The sequence below is a fragment of the Melanotaenia boesemani genome, chromosome 13, assembly GCF_017639745.1.
Source record: "Melanotaenia boesemani isolate fMelBoe1 chromosome 13, fMelBoe1.pri, whole genome shotgun sequence".
In the NCBI taxonomy this organism is placed as follows: domain Eukaryota; kingdom Metazoa; phylum Chordata; class Actinopteri; order Atheriniformes; family Melanotaeniidae; genus Melanotaenia; species Melanotaenia boesemani.
This window is the reverse complement of record NC_055694.1, coordinates 10,456,831-10,476,093: the sequence shown is the minus strand read 5'-3', so window position 1 is coordinate 10,476,093 and position 19,263 is coordinate 10,456,831. Positions and strand designations below refer to the sequence as shown.

At 39.5% G+C, this 19,263-nt stretch overlaps 1 protein-coding gene across 2 annotated transcripts in view; it reads right to left on the bottom strand.

The window, feature by feature from the left end:
- The window catches only part of LOC121651488 (cadherin-4-like), a 266,985-nt gene that overhangs the window by 12,153 nt on the left and 235,569 nt on the right, over positions 1-19,263 (bottom strand). For both annotated transcript variants that reach the window (XM_042003725.1, XM_042003726.1), the window contains 4 exons: positions 15,048-15,185; positions 11,038-11,223; positions 7,872-8,128; positions 1,159-1,301 (listed from right to left, as the gene is read on the bottom strand). In XM_042003725.1, coding sequence (XP_041859659.1) covers positions 1,159-1,301; positions 7,872-8,128; positions 11,038-11,223; positions 15,048-15,185 — 724 coding nt within the window. The remainder of the gene's footprint in view (positions 1-1,158; positions 1,302-7,871; positions 8,129-11,037; positions 11,224-15,047; positions 15,186-19,263) is intronic.

The window sequence follows — 19,263 nt, the reverse complement described above, 5'->3', positions numbered from 1 at the left end:
CTTTGAAGAGCGCATGTACATAAACAATACCATAGGTAGTTCCTTAGTAAAATGTGCCAAAATGGCCTGATTTTGTCAAGTTGGAGAGGAGGTGACAACATGGCGTGCTTCTCACCATGCTGTCACCACCTCTCCATGTCCCACCCTACTATCCTTGCTGCCTCATATTACTTCTTACCATAATCCCTGTCATGTTGCGATGGCTGGCACTTGAGAAACACCCACATAGTCAGACTGACATACACACAAATATCCAAACACACGTACACACACACAATCTGAAAATGTGGCCTCACCTTCACATTGCTAGTATCAGCCAGACCTAGTAGTAAAATGACTGTCTAAACTGTGCACTTAACTGAGGTCAGGTGAACAAAAAATACAAATAGTGGGTTATTAAACAAAATAGATAACATATTGGGATTATAAAGAAGGCCAGGAAATAACAGGGGAAGAAAAATACAGAGAAGTCCAAACAACAGGGGCATGTTAACCCTTAAACCTATTGCCTTCCTTTCCCATCCACACAGCAGGTTACACATTTTTCACACTGTCAGTCACTGCAAATGACTGCAGATATACGCATGCTCACATCAAAGTGCAGCACATAAGAGCAGTCACAGATGCTAAAACTTATAAACATGACAGTGTTTCAAGACCGGCTCAACTTAAAGTAAACACACCAGTGCGCTGCATGTCACTGATAAGGCAATTTGGCGGGTAAAAGCCATTTCCTCTTTTTTTGAGCAAGAAAAAAACAAAAACCACTCAATTCCACTTGAGAGAAAGGAAACTTATTTGTTTGCTGTGATTGAGTTTGTGTTTGGTTAAGCTTGAGTTTCTACTTTGAGGCAGAACATATGCAACAGAAATTGCAAGAAAGGGAGGGAGAAGTGAAGCTCGGACAGAAGATAAAAGAGAGTTGTGTGAATCCAGGAGTTACACTCAGTCAAACTTAGCTGCATGCATCTTGAATGTTGCATGAACTTATATCTTTCTAAATCCACACACATAGCTATATTTTGTAGAGTATTTACAGTGCTCAATGAAGTCATTCAATCAGATTTGTAGTCACAGATAATAGATTTTTGTTCTGATACTTGATGCTGTAAAATGAACAGTCATAAATAGAAGGCATGAACCAGAACATGTTCTTACCATTGTCTGTAGCCAGAAATGTGGCTTCATATATATTATTCTTCACATAGATGGACTCCCGATCGAGCATTGCGGTCGTTACTATCTGACCATTGGTTCTGTTGATGGACAACCAATCTGCAGGGTCGTTCAGCTTTGAATACCTAAAGACACAGATGGACAGAATGATCCAGAAGTTAGTGTTGGCGTTTTCGGGTCTACAAGCAATTACAAATTTTCTATTGTGACTGTGCATACATAGATTTCTTCCACATACACACAGTCAAAAAAGCACAACAGCCTGACCTTCACACAGTTTAATTCTTCATTGACTTCTTCTGCAGAGCCTGAAGCCTACAGTCAATTTCACCTCATTTTTCACTCCTGTGTACCAGGCAATGAAGTCAATTACCTCCCTAGTTAAGCACTGCTGCAACTGCCTATATGTGTGTGTGTTGCACTTAGCACTTTTTTTAGGAAGTGTTTGCTTAAAGCTGGGGAAGGCTTAAACTGCCTGAATGGGTTATATACATGCATGTTTCAGTGCGTGCATGTTTGCAAATGTGCCTCTGTGTTTACAGAGGAGCTGTGTGTTGCATGGAGACAGGATGATAGGATCTTGGCACTGCACATCGAACAGGAAAGTAGATATGGTAGCAGGTGGCGACAGTCCTCTGGGATAAAGGGCAGAAAAGGAACATGGGATCATCTCTGGGATTGAATCTCAATCACACTCTGATCTAACTGTTTTCGTTTCTCAGGCTTTTGTCGTTTTTGGCTTCTTCCATGCTTTCAGTTATATCTGATCTCTCTCAACTCATGCTGCCTCACCTCATCTTGCCATGCTTGGTATTCATACATTTTCTTATCCCTGTGTGTATCCTCTCACCCTTGTCTCATTCATTCTGTGATACAGAGTTCATCAGCTGCTACTTCTCTTGGCTGCAATCTCCCTTTCACACATGAAACATCATCTGTGGACATGTAACACCTTGGCCTCACACAACAAGGCTTCACTTAAGTGATGAAACTGTATATGACATGCACTTCCTACGTTTCAGTTTATCCAAGTAGAAGTGGATTTGACTATCTCTTTTATCATCGTGTTGTAGTTTAGTGAACAATCTGCCTGCATTTTTCTTAATATAAATTTCCCATACATACAGGTATGCTAACATGGAAGAGACTAAAATCCTTAAAAGGAAGAGTGGTAATATGGAGGGGGATGGCCAGAGTATAATTTCTTTCCTTCGATGACGTAGGGGGGATTTTCCCAGCAGGCAGTGGGCATGATCCAAGGCATAGAGCAACGTGGGGTAAGGGGATCACAGCAATGACATTCCAACACTCTAGACAGTTTCATACAAGCTAACCAGGCCCCTAGCCACTGACTGGCAGACTGTGAAATCACCATCAGGGCTACAGTGAGTCATCAAGCCAATCACAGTGGGAGGGCAGGATAAAAGAGAGGGAAATGATCAGGAATAGGTGGGAAGGCGTAGAGGAGAGATTCAGTACAAGCATCACTGTATGATCAGATGTTAATGTTCTAATTAAGACTGACTTCATACCTAAGGCTATTCTATGTCCAATTGCATTTTACTTTGCTTTTTCATGCCAGGCTGACAAATCTTTTCTGTGTTAGGGTTTCAGTGGAGAGTAAATTGGTAAAATTTCCATCACAGCAGAAAGAGAATTACGGGTCAGTTTTACTAATGGTTTGCAAAAAAATACTATTGAGACATACCATAGGGCTAAGCAATTTAAAGGCATGAACACAGTGATTTATCTGCTTGGTCCTGTTCTTTTCAGTTTAATTCAATTCAGCTCAGTTAGATTTACTTTTATTCACATGGTGTGAATTCACAACAGAGGTAACCTCAAGGCACTTTAGCTAAATAGTAAACATCTTCGCATCCAATTACATAGTCAATTTCATTGAACTCAACAAAGTTCAGTTCAATACAATTCTATTTTCTCTTATGCCATTCTGTAAAAAGTACTCTTGCTAAGCAAAGAAATGAAACACACCAAATCCTTATTTCAGTTGAAATCTCTCCATGCCTCGCATGTAGGTGAGGTTTTAGGGTTGCAAACATGCGCTAATGGGAGCTCCACTTTCAGACTGCAAAATTGACTAATTGACTAAAATGGCTAGCAGTTGCATGCTAACACAAATACTGTTAATGATACTATTAATTCTAATAAAAATAGTAACACTAAAAAAAGTAAAACCAAATAAGACAAATAACATGGGAATGAAACTCTCAAAATAACAGCTGAAACTACTTGAAGTTCAGCATTTATTAGTCAACTCTGTGTAGCTTTTATAGTTGCGATATGAATATGTCCCCTGTTCAGTCTAAATTGTTCTTAATGCTGAGATTAGTACTGGAAGGAATACAGATGTAGGTAGCATGGCCAAACGGACAAACAAATCTCCAAGAACTTAAAAAATTTCTTTCATTCAGATGCAGCTTTTTACACATATTTACCTATTTAACCTTTTATGCATATTTATTTCCTACAAAAAGCCTCTTTTCTAGAAAATTAGGAGTGGGAAGTGGACTATAGTGATGATTTGCTGTCATCTAAGTTCAAATGAAGACATGAATAAATACTCAGTTTGTTTTCCTCTGCCATCAGTGGCCCTGAACTTTGTAAAACATTGAGAAATCTGAATCTACATCAAAATAAAGCTGATCCTTATTACATTTCTGTGAAATAAGTAAGGTAGATACATGAATGTTCTGTTTTGATCAAGGTCAGAGTATCCAAGTGTCTTCTCCAACGTTACTCGTAATGGTATGATTACTTGTATGCTCATGGCCTAAAAGTAAAAGTGGAAGATCTTTCTATTTAACTTTTGGGTGGAAGCAGAAATCTATGTGGTACAAGATAGGTAATTTTGATAAGATGATCCTTTTATAAACCAGGACAGAGAAGAATAAGAAAGGCAGTTGAGAAACTGGGGTGTGTAAAACATTTTCTTCTTAAATGGCCTACAGAATACCAAAGGAACCTTATTTTTTTCTGGGCACACACAACATAATAACACAAGTGGGTGTATGACTTCAGATAATAAAAGCCATAACACTGAGGCTTGTTCACGAAACAGAGTACCCAGCTCCCATACACACTTTAATTAAGTCTCTCAAATAGCCCTCACTGCAGATGTAATAAACTATATGAAGCAAATGAAGTCCAGTATGAACACTCTATGGCTGACATCATTTCCAACATAATGCATAGACTTAATATAAGGTATTAAACTCCACAAGGGATGATTAGCACCTTTGAAAACACAATTGTAATAGGTGTATCATCAACCCATGATGACATGGGTCTGTAAGACTTTAGGGTCACTTACGTTAAAGTAAGAATGGTAACAAAACTATCTTGGTATGGATGTAAGGTCATTATTCCTTTTTATTGGAGTGGCTGTTTAGTCCCTCTTTCATAAACGGATGTGGACTCCTTGTTGCAACAGACTGAGAATACAACACAGCTCAACACAGATTTAGTCAGTTGTTAAATGTTTGATCTATAGTTAACTCTGGGTGGGATAATAAGAGACTTGTGCTTATGATAACTACCGAGGTTCTAATTAGGAATAAGGTAATCATAGCTAGGGAGCTACATTATGGGAAAAAAACAAAAAAAAAAAAATTTGTCCTTGAGAACTTACATGTGGATGTCTGAAGTCACTACTATGGGATAAACTTTGTGCCACTGGGGAGTGAATTTGAATTCTTTATATTTGAATATGAATTGAACCTGAACATGCCTGTTTGAATAATTGCTTTAAAAAATTTAATCCAGATTACCGTATTTGATATTGAATATTTGTTTTTTGAATGTGTGTTATAGTAAAGATAAAACTTTTGTATTTGAAAAATTTGTTTCCCTAATTCATTTTCGTGCTAATCATATATATATATGTTTTGGCAAAACTGGAATAGAAAATTTGGTTTAAATGTTAAACTGGGTGTGAAAGTTTTACTATTCCCTGTCCTGCCTCATTTTCAGTGCTTTCTCAATCTCTCCTCCACCAGAAACCACCTCTCATTTGGGAGATGGAAGGTGTGTGAGTACAGCTGGATGTATGATTAGGCCTGACAGGTTAGTGATCTTAGCAAGCAGCAGGGAGAGGGATGACATTTATTTTTCAAACCCTCGACCCTGAGGATGAAAAATGCATGTCTCAAGCTTAGCCAAGGCGGTTTGGGTAATCATTTATGCTAGTGTCTCCAGTCCCATGTCTTGACCTTACTGGTTGGATGCCTGACAGGTGATGCATGATTCCTCACTCTCCCTCCTTCTCCCTTCCTCATGTACACAGTGCCCCAACCACAACAGGACACCGCCAGTCATTCCTGTTTTTGATAAGCACCTGCCAAGTCCAAACCTTGACCTACAATCTGCTCACCATCCTTTGCTTCTTTCTGACTTTCCTCGCCTGATAGTCTCTTAGGCCTCCATGTAAATCTTCTCTGCCCTCTCTTCGTACATCCTCACCATCTAATTATGAAGCCATACAGCTTTTTGTCATTTGCAAAAGCATCTGTTGTTAATTATGAGTTATCTCTACTATGTCATTTAAAGATGCAGTACCTGTCATGTCTGAACACATCTACTCATTCATGAAAATACTTTAAGAAGCTCTTATATAATTAAATAATACACACTTTGATATTCCTAAAGCTTCTGAAAGATGTGTAAAGCAGATCTCAGGGTACTAGTAGTTCATCCCACAGTCACCGGAGTTGTTTTCTCTGGCATTTTTCACATTTGCCATGTATTAAGCTATTGATCCGTTTGATACATACATACTATGATTTCCTTAGACAAAAATCAAGAACATTAATGTCAACATATAGCACCATAGAGAGGTTGTCTCTATGGAACTGATGTAAAACACTGAGGTTGAAAATGAGCCTTTCAAGATGAATCTAAATGTATGAAGTGGCAGTTTTGCCATTTATAACCTATAACTTTCTTATGTGTTAAGAGGGAATAAAGAAGATTATCTTAAGGAAACTATTGAATGCCAGACCACATCATGCTTCTAAGAAGCTTAACTGATTCAGGTTGTGTGCTTCTGTTGTCTTAGACAGGCTATAAAAAAAAGAAAGAAAAACAAGAGCAGTAAAAATAAGAGAGTGAAAAAAAGAGAGAAAAAAAGTCAGAGCGCGGGAGAGAGCCCAGCTGGTGACTTTGGCATCTTCCTAAATTATAATGTACACCCAATTTACTCTCATTTGCTGGGAAATTAGCTGGGAAATTTATTTACATCCCTCCCACCAGAAGATGAGAAGGAAGGGAGTGTGAGGTTGGGAAGAGGTTGCATTAATGTCACACCCAAAATGTGTGTTGTCGTCTCAATTGTGTATTCCTTATGTGCCTGTTGTAAATCACACCAATACACTCATTCAGATCTGGACATACTCATTCACACTCACACACACAGAAGTGGAAACACGTGGGTTCTGCGGTTGTGTTATCATAATCAAAAACTTTCTCCTTTCAAGCAAATACTCTTGGCTCATTTTACCTTTAAGCCAAATGAAAAAGGATAATGAATAAACTTTGAGAAGCCTATTTGATGGATTTGCAGCAGAAAGTGGTCAGTTGTGCTAATACCACTAATTTGAAATATATCACCCCAACATATCCACCTTCTGACCCAGTTTGTGTAACACAGGTGTAATGTGGTATGTAGTCCAAGAAATGCGATTGAAGCCATTAAAATGCTGTAAAAGTTAAATAACCAGTATGAATTACCAGGAAAAACATACTTTTGGAAAAACTGTAACCCACAAATGGTGCAAAGACACTTGTTTTTAAAGCCTAAAAGGAGAACATATGTAATCGCTTTTTATGTTTGATTAGTCTTTGCCCAAAAAAGACTGTTATTCTTCTCAAGGTGTTTGTGTATTATATCATTATAATTAGGCTTAAGCTATCACAGTGACATAAAGACTAACACAGACAATTAAATTGTTCATTGCAATCATGAGTATGGCAAGTAATCCCTGATCAAAATTTAATAATCATGACAGTACAGGTCATTACCACTCTTGACAAAGTGGCAGCTGGACTGAAATTAGGCCTGCTGGTCATTCAAAGGTTGGTTTCCATTTAAAACCCAGAGGCTCGGTGCAGAGAAAGAGCACTGCAGGTGGACGTACTGCAGTGTCAGGTGCTTGGACTTGAGCCAGCTGTGCTCCTTACCTCCCCCTCTTTACTCCATCTCCTTTGTTCTGTCTCTCTTGTTTTGCATGTGTGTGTCTGTATGTGTGTGTGTGTCGGCATGTAGGTGCTCATGTGACTTACAGAATGCACACATTTCTGCATAGCCCAGAAGCTATTGCTCCCTATTAACCTCTACCCTCCATGCTTATAATTCTCCTCTGGCTCATAAACTTCACACAGTAAGATTTTAAGAAATGGGTAAAACCAAAATATAGTCCCTTGTTGAACTCTGACCCCTAACTACCAACATGGAACCTATCCAGAAGGCTTTTCAGCCCACTGCTGGTCACAAGGGGCATATTTCCAACACGGCTGCAATTAAAGAGTAGCTACCGGGACTTCATGTCTTATTCAAGCAATTTAGACTTGTCCGTGTCAAAAAAAAAAAAAAAAAAAAAATCCCACAGTAAGAGATCGAATTATTTAACAAAATAATAGAATTAAAGTGATGACTTTTTTATTAAGATATCCCTCAGTACCTGATTATCTGCTGCATCTGAAGCCGGTCTGGATCTGAGGCTGAGAAAGTCGTGAGGCTGGTGCCGGCTGGAACTCCTTCCTCAAACCGGATGTGTTTTGGGTTCGTGGGGAAATAGGGAGGTTCATTAACATCCTGAACAGATATGGTGACTCCGGCTGTGGACTGGAGCGACGACTGGATGCCGCTTGCTAAGTGGGCTTGATTAGACACCACCACTGTCAGCATGAAGGCACGGTTCATCTCAAAGTCTACCGGCTGGAGGAAGACACAAAGAGTTTAGGGCAGTATGAAAGAAAACAAGTTAGATTGACTTTGCTTTAGCTGCTATCTGTCTTCTTTGCATATTTCCATGCAGGACATGAGATCATGTGGTTTAAAGTGCCCCAATTATATTCTAATTTTCCAAACTGTAAATGAACTATGTCGATATCAAACAAGTGTTTAAAGGACAAAAGTTATGTAAAAAATATGTACTATAAAATTAAAATAATATATAGTTTAAAATCTGTAACTGGAGCAGAATTTTTTAGGCTTTATCTATTAAATCATGTCCATATATTAAACAGTAAATGAACTCCAATACTCAGATCAAATCAAATTCTATTAATAAAACCACCCCCATTTTGCAAAAAATGGCTCTTTTCTGTCTCTAAACTGAATATAAGTATAAAATACTAAAAGTGATAAACATCTGGCTTGATGCTGCTGTGAGGAAACAATATCATGGGGATCCATCCACACCAGGAGCCAGTCCACCCATGTCCATTGTGGCCCATATTGTGGGGCATATTTTATATAATAGTCAGAAAAGTGCTACAAAAGAAAATAAAGCTATCTCATATAGTATATAAACTAAAATTGGTGTTTTCATCATTGTAAATGTAACCTTGTTAGAGCAAATCACATCAAGTAATCAAGCATAATGTGTGTACTACAAAATGTGCCAATTTTAAAATAAAATTGTGTGTGTGATCTTAAACCAGAATGACAGTTGTGTGCTTTACTGATAATAACTAAACCAGCAAATAACAACACCAAACAGAGGAATAAAAAGAGGACAAATAAGCTGCTATGTAGGTGCTGCTGGCTGATGTTCAGTGCTACAAAGTTGTGTTTGATGATGGATGGATGGATGGATGGATGGATAGATGGATAGATGGATAGATGGATAGATAGATAGATAGATAGATAAAAACTGTATCTTTCATTGGTTCTCAGTTATCAGTTGACGCTGTAAGAGCACATGAAAAGCGTTGTTAATCAGGGAAGTGGTTGATAAGAGCGCATGGAGGGGGAATAGCTTGTTAGTTTGTGTGTGTGCATGCATGTACGTTTCAGTTAATGTAAGCACACAGGCGCAACTGTTTATATGTGACTCTATGGCGCATGGGAGCCCATTTACAGGCTAACCACGCTCATGGTTCTTTGATCTAAAACCAGTGGTATTCAGAGCACAGGGAGGTCTAGCGTATAGCTGAAGGCTAATCAAAACACACACACTTACTCAGACTCACACAGCCTGAGGGAAGCCACAAGGGTGAGAGGTCAATAACACGGCTTCCATCTTTTTGCCCAAGAGCCATTGCATCTTACATCTCCTCTGTATCCCTTTTCCCCATTTCTCTCTTTCCCTTTTACCTAATTTGCTCCGCTGGACTCCAACTTCACGGCCCCTCGCCTTCTCACCTCTGCCTTTCCCCCACTCCCTGTGATCTATGCTCTCTGTGGGCTACATTTTTCAATCCTTGGAAATCTGTCTTCGCCTCACTTCTCTCCTCCTCTTTGCTTCCCTTGTCATCCTTGGAGTTTAACATTATATGTGATTTGCATATCTTAATGAGTCACTCTAACCAAGCGGCTGTATGTGTGTGTCTTAATGCATGTTTGTTTGTCTCCTGGCTTTATTACCATGAGGCAAAATGCAAACCCATCTTATGAACTACCCAGAGAGCAACGCTGAAGCGTGACATGTTCTGGTTAAGACCTCATGCCTTGTTTACACAGAAGCTCAAGTTGCTTGTTAAAAACTGACGTGTACCTTGGTGTCAGGGTGTCAGTGTGATTCGATGTGTCTGCATTTGCAGTGGTGGATGCCTTGGTTAAAACAGGAACAACTAAACTGAACCAGGTTTGGCTTTTAAAAGTTGTCTGAAGTGAATGTTTGGGCTCCCTTTTCCCTGAGTGAGCCAAAGCCCCTTTGTATGTTTGTAGAGACAGTCTATTGCTTGTTTCCTCTCAGGGGGCATCCTCTCTCTTATTTTATGATTTCCTGATAACATCCCATGGGTCCCCATGCAAGCTTACGGCTACCCAACTGCCTACTGAATTTCACAGAGAGTGAGGGGAATGGATTATTAAAAGCAGTCATCTAGAGATAATGAAGAGAAGCAAAATACCAGTGCTCATTGCTCAGGGTGCAGTGGGAGTTATAAGGACACGTTACTGCTGCTTTTCTTAAACATTATTTTGTGATGTGAGAAGAGAATTGCAAGATATGTGATGTAAACAGCCATGGGTCCACAAGGTCACTCTTAAATAAATAAATATGTCATTTCTAGGAAAAGCCTGCAACATGGTAAGAATATTTACACCAAGCCTCTCTTAGACAAATACACAAATGTCAAATATGCAGGCTCTTCTCCAGGATAGAAATCGATGCTTAAAAGAACATGATACAAACTGTGTGAGTTTGTTTTCTGTTTTGTATTTTTTCTTTGTAAAATTGGTGTAAATCTACTGGACAGCCTGTCTCTGAGAGGTCATCCAGTAACATTGCAGGTTGTAACAAGACATGGCTTTGTTGTTGCTGTCATTTACCACAGCTGCTAAAACATTATGAGTGTATAAAACCGTTGCCTTTGTAATTGAAAAATCAATACCTAATTTGCTACAGTGGTCTCACCAGCCATTGTGTTTAAGTCTGCGTGCGAATGCATGAGCTATTTCTGAAGGGCACAGCGGCTTCCAGTCCCTCTTTTGGACATTAAGGGGCATATGAAAGGCAGAGACCCCATCCTGTCCCCATTTAACTCTGCAGTTTATTATTGTAGCTTGTGCTTAAGAGTAGAGGGAGATCTGACATCCAGCACAGAAAAAAAGAGATAATCCTTTCTTTTACAAGGACCTTCACAATCTGAGTGCACAATAGCAAGCTGTCATCTTACCTTCACTACAGTGACCATGCCATCATTGGTGACTGGATCAGTGCGGATGGTGAAATGCCCATTTGGGTCTCCACTGATGATTCTGTAGATGGCGTTCCAGTTAGGCGAGTGTGGTTGGTCGGCATCTATAACCGTCAAGTTAGCCACCACAACATCCACTCGGTTCTCTGGAACCTCACCAGAAAACTGCAGAAAAAAAAAGTAAAATGTTAACCTATAAATATCTTTTTGAAATATCTTTACATCTTATAGGATCCACTGAGACTTCATCATAGAAACGCCCATCATTTTAAGTTTTTCAGGTGGAATACATGATCCTACTTTCACAACAGCTAAGTATAAGCATGCAGTAAACACAGCTTGCACACTAGCAAGCACTTGCACATAAGGGTGTTGTTCTAGTTTAAATGTTTTCTTCACTCTTTGTACTTATCCTTGATGAGCAGTAATATTTCATTCCTTTGAAATCCAGAGTGACAAGGGAGGAAAGAAAAAAAACAGATGAACAGTGAAGAGCTAGCTAGGGGAGGCTTAAAACATCTGTTTGAGTGAATATAAGTGGTTTTTAGTTGTCCTCATGCTGTGAAAAAACATGTGCTTTGTCCTGATAAGCCTGTTGAGGAGCGAGCCGGTGTTTGTCATGTGTCTGGTGTGGTTGGTATTCTTATTTGTCTGTTCCGGCTCAGGGGATAATTGACACTGACTGAACCAGCAACCCTGTAAAACCCAAGTTGACCGCAGCCCCACCTCCATAAACAACCCATCAAGTCTTAACCAGTGACATGAGGTCAGGGCATGGCATGTCTTCAACTCATCTGGAGGCAACAGGCATGGAGAAACATGCAATCACAGTGTCGACATGGGTAACAGGCGTGGATGAGCCACTGAGCCTCTTATGTGTGTGTAGGATATCAAAGAGCAAAGCCACAGACCAAACACTCCAACAGACCATAATACCCTGCCTGGCAACCCTCGCATCACCCAGCAAACAGCCGACAGCAACGGGCAGATTAGAGGGCTGCGTCAGGAGAGCTGTTCAGAGAGTCAATGACATTCTTAAGACAACAGATGAGGCCGGGTGGTCCTGATGCACTGCCTGCTTTGGATAAGTAGACAGCCTGTCGTATGTTATTGTCAGTGTGAGTTTTTGTATGTGTGGGCTTGTGATTTGCCAATTCAATATAAGCCAACTTCCAAGAAAGCTGTTAAGTTCCCTTAGGAACCCTGGAGCATCTTTTTTCTTGGTACACAGTAACATCTGAGGGCAAGTGTTAACCAGCTATGAGTAAAGACACTGAAGGCTCCACCACAACTCTGGTAATCAATTTCTTGTTTTAATATCTCTTTATTGGGAGAAGAAACTGGAAGTTTTTCACCTGTCATTCTGAGTAAATTTCTCTTTTTTTAACATGGTTAATCTGATGTGGTAAAGCAGACTTTGAGTTCTGCATACGCATGTCAAACGTTTTCTTGACTTACAGTCACTAGCACTGTGAGACCCAAAGAAAACTGTGCCAATCGGCTTTTAATCACTAGGCATTGTGGTTTGTAATTTTAGATGCTGTTCAGGAGTTTAGAATTACTCTAATGTAGACACAGAATAAATAAAATCTAGCAAAGCAGCTAACATGGACATTTTCCAGGAGAAAACAATGTTTCTATGCTGATTAGAATTTAAGAGAACTGTTATATGTTCACTTCAACTTAATAGCCACTTTGTGTTGTCAACAACTGTTTATTTTCTTATGGTGATTATTGTAGTTATTGGCACAAACAGCTGGATATCTGCTGAATTTTAACAGCGGGCTTTACTTGAAAATGTAAATTATATGCAGGATGTTGACCTGAAGCTGCAGTGAAAATGTGTTGGTTTGCTGCAGGGCGATTGGTTTAGTGGTTCCCACACAGAACTGCTGCAAAAGCAAGAACTAAATCAGGCCTATTTGTGTAAAATAGTCTGTGTAAAATGGTAAAAACTGTGATTTATTAGATGAGCATTCCTTTTATTGCACCTATGATTCTAGCAGAGCGCTGCTGTCTGTGATTGTTTCAAGACAAAACTGTTGAAAGCTTGCCTTTAAGCAAAGGCTCAAACTTCCTTATTTCAACCAGTTTTTCACTCTGTGATAAGTGTTTGGTCTCTAACTGATGGACCACAGGGAAGGAAAGGGGAGCTCTTTGACTGTGATTGGCAAGGAGTACAGTTGGTTTTCTCACAACACTTGACATAACACCTCTTGCCAGCACCCTCAACTATCTGTCACTGTGCTGGCAGTGGGGAAAGGCAAAGGGGGGTAGGAACAGAGTGGAGAAGTGACAAGAAACTCCATCATATGAACTTTGTAAGGAAGGTAAAGGAAGAAGGCCAAAAAGGCACTGCAGTAAATCCTGCCCAGAAATACTCTGGTGGCTGGTTTGTAGTTCCTCACACAGAGCTGCAATACTATACAACAAACATCATTATAGTGATTCATGCAAAAACAAGCAAAAGATATGAATTATTGTTTTTAAAATTTGATCTCATCTCTCTGAACCACAGACATAATGCAATAAGAGCCTCAAACCTTCACATCCGCGCACACCGGCCTTTGCCTGCTTGAAAAATAGGCCAGCTTCTGATAGGAGTGATGAAATATTAACCATCAACATTAAAGACAAATTCCCCAAACTTTATATTTCTGGGACACGCAGAAAGATCTATGGGGTTTACTGCAAACACTAAATATTTGCATAATGGCCTGCATTCCCAACAAAATGGCTTTTATGTTATCTCCCCACAAAAATGGATGATTTATGAAGGGAGTGGTTAAAAGTGCTGGTCTCATCGTGGCTCCAAAACCTCCACTAAAGTTTATCATTAATATCCATGATAGTATTAACTTCTCCCTGTGACGCTGATGAAAATGCACTTAAACACGCTGGAATACAGTTAGAGAATATCAATCTGTTATTGCCCACTATCATCAATACACTGCCATCAGTGGGGAATCTTAAAGCAGAAAGGGAGTGCCGAGTCAGGAAAAGACTGTGATTTACAACAAGAAATGTTTAAGCTTTATCACGGCTACTGTAGAAAATAACTGCTGTGGTGAAATAGCCCCTCATTTTTTTCTTGACTCCTCGACATTTTCTCATCCTTTTTTCTTTGACTACATGGTGGTCCACTCATCAGTTCATTCTTTCGCTTTGTTCTCTTTTTTCCCTCCCTGTCTCCTTTCTGCATGTTATATTTCCTGTACACTCTTTGTCTAAATTGCTTCCCCTCCTCTGATGAGCCTCTATGGCTGACACATGCTTACTGCCAATGCTAACTCATCATCATAAGGGCCTTAATAGCCCCCAGGGCAAATGCTAATGCCAGCTCCTCTACCACCTCAAAGGGCTGAGCGTATGCCGTCTTGCTGATGCTGCCTGAGTCTCTGTTCCTACAGATGCAGAGCTAAGCACCTTATCTACCCAACAGGCTGATTGCTCTCATCACTTCTGATAGGAAAGCGCTCGTCATGAATAATCCTGACACCTGGAACCAAACTGACACCTAGCAAGATTTCATCACAACTCAAGACTATATTGCTGGAAAACTAGCTTCACTGTGGACCATCTTTATTTTGTTAAACAAGAGCACATCTCTGTATCAGTTTAAATAAGAGTGAGAGACATTGTTGCCTCTTCAGCTGCTTCTCTGTCATCTGAATCTTAAGCAACACTGACAAAATACTTAAAGAGTGAGCGAATGTGACATGTGCGAGTGTGTATAAACATTTTCTTACAGCAACATGCAGTAACATTGTAGTAAGTGTTTGTTAAAATGGAATTGCTTGAATTTCATTACATGTAAAGTTCTAAACTGAAACTGAGTTTCTTTTCACCCTTCCTCATTTTGCTGCTACACCCTTTTTCATTCTGCCTTTCATTTCTTCTGCTTTCTTCAGATATATATCTCTTCTCTAAATCCAAACCGTCTTCTTCTCTGTTACCCTCTCCACATTGTTGTCTTTGTAATAACTCACAGTTCTGGAGGTCATCATGGGAGGGTTGTCATTGATGTCCGTGACAGTGATGATGGCAGTGGCTGTGTTGGAAAGGCCAAAGTTCAGGTTGCCCTCCATGTCCGTGGCTTGCACGATGATGGTATACTGGGACACTTTCTGTGAAATGCAAAAGTAGAAAACAGAATGAGGAAAAAAGAAAAAGAAAAAAAAACACAGTGCAGAGTTATTCATCTGCAGAGCGTTTTCACTTCCACAGGTTTACAGCAGCAGCCACAGACTGTGACTCTCGGGGGGAAACAAAGCTGAGCCTGTGTTTTGCTCAACAGTCACTGTCCATGGTTGTATCTGAAACACAGAATCACAAAGAGGAAAGTCTTTTCATTTGACTGAGTCAAAACCAGTTTGGTGGAACCTGACCAGACATCACACCATCCAAAGGCTGCCTCCCCACCACCACAGGCACATCAAAGGCACTGTTTATTCAGAACCACTGATGGACAGATGTGAAGACAATGATCCAAGTGACAGAGATTAATAGACTATCTGTGAAGCAATAATATGAAAGAATAATGAATGCCACTTCCTCCTTTGAAATGTCACAGTGTCACTTCAGTGGAAGCTGAAAATAATTGTCTTATTTGTATTTCTGTATATGGAGGCATCTATGTTCTTCTAGCCATGCAGCTTTCTTCCCAGGCTTTTTTCCTCCCCTCTTTTTGTGGCTTTCTCTGTCTCTGCTTCTGTCCCAGGGTGCAGTTAATGGGCTGCAGGCAGGATGGCGCCCAGGAGCTGAATGTCTGGATAATTTGTCTCGTCACTGAGATTCCCAATTACATTCCCACTGTCTCTCTCTCACCTGCTAATTACCGAGTAAATATCCCAATTAGGCCAGGACGTCACATCAGTAGGATTAGACAGCTCTTCTCAGTTTCTCTCATCTTGATGCTAGATGAGATGCTGAACTCCAACCTTGTATACACACTCATTAACACTTGCATATACACACAAGCATCCACAAGTACACATGACTACACATACACTACCCTCTTTTTCCATATCTTGTGCTTGCCTGACTGTCCCATCAGCATGTAGAGCGTGTACACAACACTTTCACTAATTAGACAACGGAGTAATTATGTAGAGCTTCTCTGAACTTCTCAGCATTGCAACAGCACCGCAGCAAGCCCAGAATTCTCTAGAGGACTGAGGTCTCGTACTGTCAACAAGCTCTTAAAAGTCCACTGCGGACCAATGGAAACCTTTAGAGGAGAATCAATGTGGGAGTTTAAAAAGAAGAGGAAAAAAGACATTTCAAAAGATCAGAACAGAGGAAAGAAATCAGCAGGATTGTGAAGGATAAAATAGGTAATATTTTTTATTAATTGTTTTTTAGACCAAAAAGTGGGGCAGACTTGAAAACAGTTTCATTGGACCAAAGTGCTGACTGAAGGTGGACAAGGGAAGCTCTGCAGTCATTTAGCTGTTTAGCATCTTCCTGCAAAGGGAATATTGGATCCAGCTTTGTTTCAGGTTGCTTATCTGCTGTCTAGGAAAACTGCTTAGAAAATCAGAAACGTTTATTCAAGCTCTTGAGACACTGTACTCTTTTTCCAAACATATCAGGACATGAGCAAAAACATCAGCCAAAACTTTAAAACCACCTTATTAATGTTGTGTGAGTCATCCTTGTATTGCCAAAACAGATTTGAGCTGCAAAGGGATGATCTCCACGAGCAGCTTATTCTCACTTGAAAATATGTATTCTGTTTGGCAGTGTTGGCATGGCACAAAGGGAACTATTGCACATGAATAGTAAAATATGCATATCAGTTTATTTGTCTAGTCATGCATTTTGAAACACAAACCCCAACTTTGTACAAGAAATGTACAAGATTACATTAACACTTTTTTTCGGTCTTTAAGTTTTATTTTATGGCTGTCTAAATAAATGTGTTAATGGAAAAAGATTAGTCTGTGGAATTAACCTTTTTAAATTATTTTTTTACATAGTTATTTCTTATGTCACATTAAAAATCAGAATCTGGCATTTTCTCAGCAAGAGAAGATGATTTTGTGCAAGCTGCGCTGACCTCTCTGGTTTTATGAAACACAGCGATGTTAAGGAATATTAACGATTAATTATGGCATTTAATAACACGATTATTTGTTAAATTAAGTAATTGTGACATCCTTAAAGTGGACACTATGACATTGTAACTGGTATAGAGATGTAGATCATTGACATGTTGATGAACTGAAACTTAAGCTGCTTTGTTTAAAAAACAAAGTAACAAAAAAATAATTTCATTATTTTTCAGTCTTGTAAAGTTGCAATGTTCTTTTCAGATTGGGACAATGTAAATATTTTGTGCTCTGTCATGAAATCATTTGCCACTTCTAAGACATCTGAAGATGTCCTTTGACCTAAGGTAACAAGAAGAACAGTCATGTGTTGGTGGTTGCTTCTGATAGGGAGCACAAATCCACATTGACTCTTTGACCAGTTACTTTACTTCCCCTAAGTTGCCCCAATTCGCAATGGTTGCTTGGCGTGTTTTTTTGAAAAGACAACACAATGATTGAACAAGGTTTGGCTATTACTGTTTCTCTATATTTGCTGCAGTTGCTCCTCCAGGGGAATTGAACTACACAGGTCCACTTTGGTTTCTCCATTTATATAAGTGAGCCTTGAGCTCCCATGACCCTGCCTTCTGGTCATCAATGGTCTATTTAAGATCAATAATAACCGCTGCATTATACTTGACCACCGTACATAAACCTCATGGTGTAATGTAGTTGTGATGATTTAAGGGTTAAAAGGTTAGAAAATCAAGCTTTTAAAAAATTCTTTCCCAACACCTCTTCCTTCAGGATCACATTGACACATTGACACTTGAATTCAAATGCAATAAAATGATGTTACACAGGTAGTGGCATATGTTCATGTGCCTTTGAATGACAATCAAAGAGGAGAAGAGTGACTTTAGACTTTATTCAGCCTTTGCTGTGATCTTAATGCAAATAACGAAAGCTGGGTTAGTGGGATTGTCTGTTGGTATGTCAAGCTGTGATGCTGCTCTTTGTGCTTATCTTGCTCCTCGGCTGGGGTAAGCTTAGCCTGTAGCTTTTCTTGAACTTTGAACGTTTTTATTTTAGACACAGATCTTGCTTTACTTTAAGCACAAAGAAAAACTTGTGACTGCTACTTTTCTGTCTGTGATTGATTATGGTGATACCTTGTATATGCATGCAGCCTCATCAATTTTGCATACACTCGATTCAGTGTATCATGCATCATTACGATTTATAACAAATCCCTCACTCACCACTGCACTCTTTCTGATCTGGTCGGTTGGACATCACTAACCACTTGCAGAAAACATCACTGGTATTTTTTCATCTATAAAGCAATATTGGGCAAACTTCCAGGATATCTTTGTGACCTACTCTGTGTCAGTTCTGGGAGTTACCGGCTCCGCTCTTCGAATCGCTTGCTTTTCACTGTTCCCCGGTTGCTCACAGAGTTGGGGAAAACAGCCTTTTCCTATTCTGCACCATGGACATGGAACAATTTACAAAGAGATCTTAAATTAGAATCATTTATTGCAGTGGATAAATTTAAGGCAATGATTAAGGTAATCATAAAGAGTGGGTTAAAGGAGACGTGTTTGTTATTCTTGAGAGGCTCACTGTGTTTTTAAATAGTTGTTCTAAATCTTTATGTGTTTATTTTGCTTAATCTTTATGTATTTGTAAACTGTATTTGGCTGCTACTTTGGCCAAGAGATTCTGAATCTCAATGGGACTTCCTGGTTAAATAAAGGTATAAATAAAACTTGCTTCAACTAAGAGGAAGGGGCAGAGTTAGGTAATTGCATGCTCACAATACAAACTAAGAGATGAAGTTTGAGAATCTGCTGAAAAAGAGAAAACTGATTGCAGAGATACTACAGTAACCTGAATAATCATACGTAATAAAATTATTCAAGGAAGAGAAATCATTACGTCAGTATGAGTCCTTTGAAGTACACAAAGGGCTAGTAGGAGTTTAATCCTACATTTTGGGGTGACTGCCTGGATTTGCTCTGAGGTGATAAAACAGAGTCAAAATAAGCAGAAGAGGTTTGGCTGAGAAATATTTAGTCCACACGGCCCTCATTCTTTTCTTTCCCTCTGGCACCCTCATGTCTCACACGGCTTCTCTTTCTCCGTCACCCTATTTTCACTATCTCAC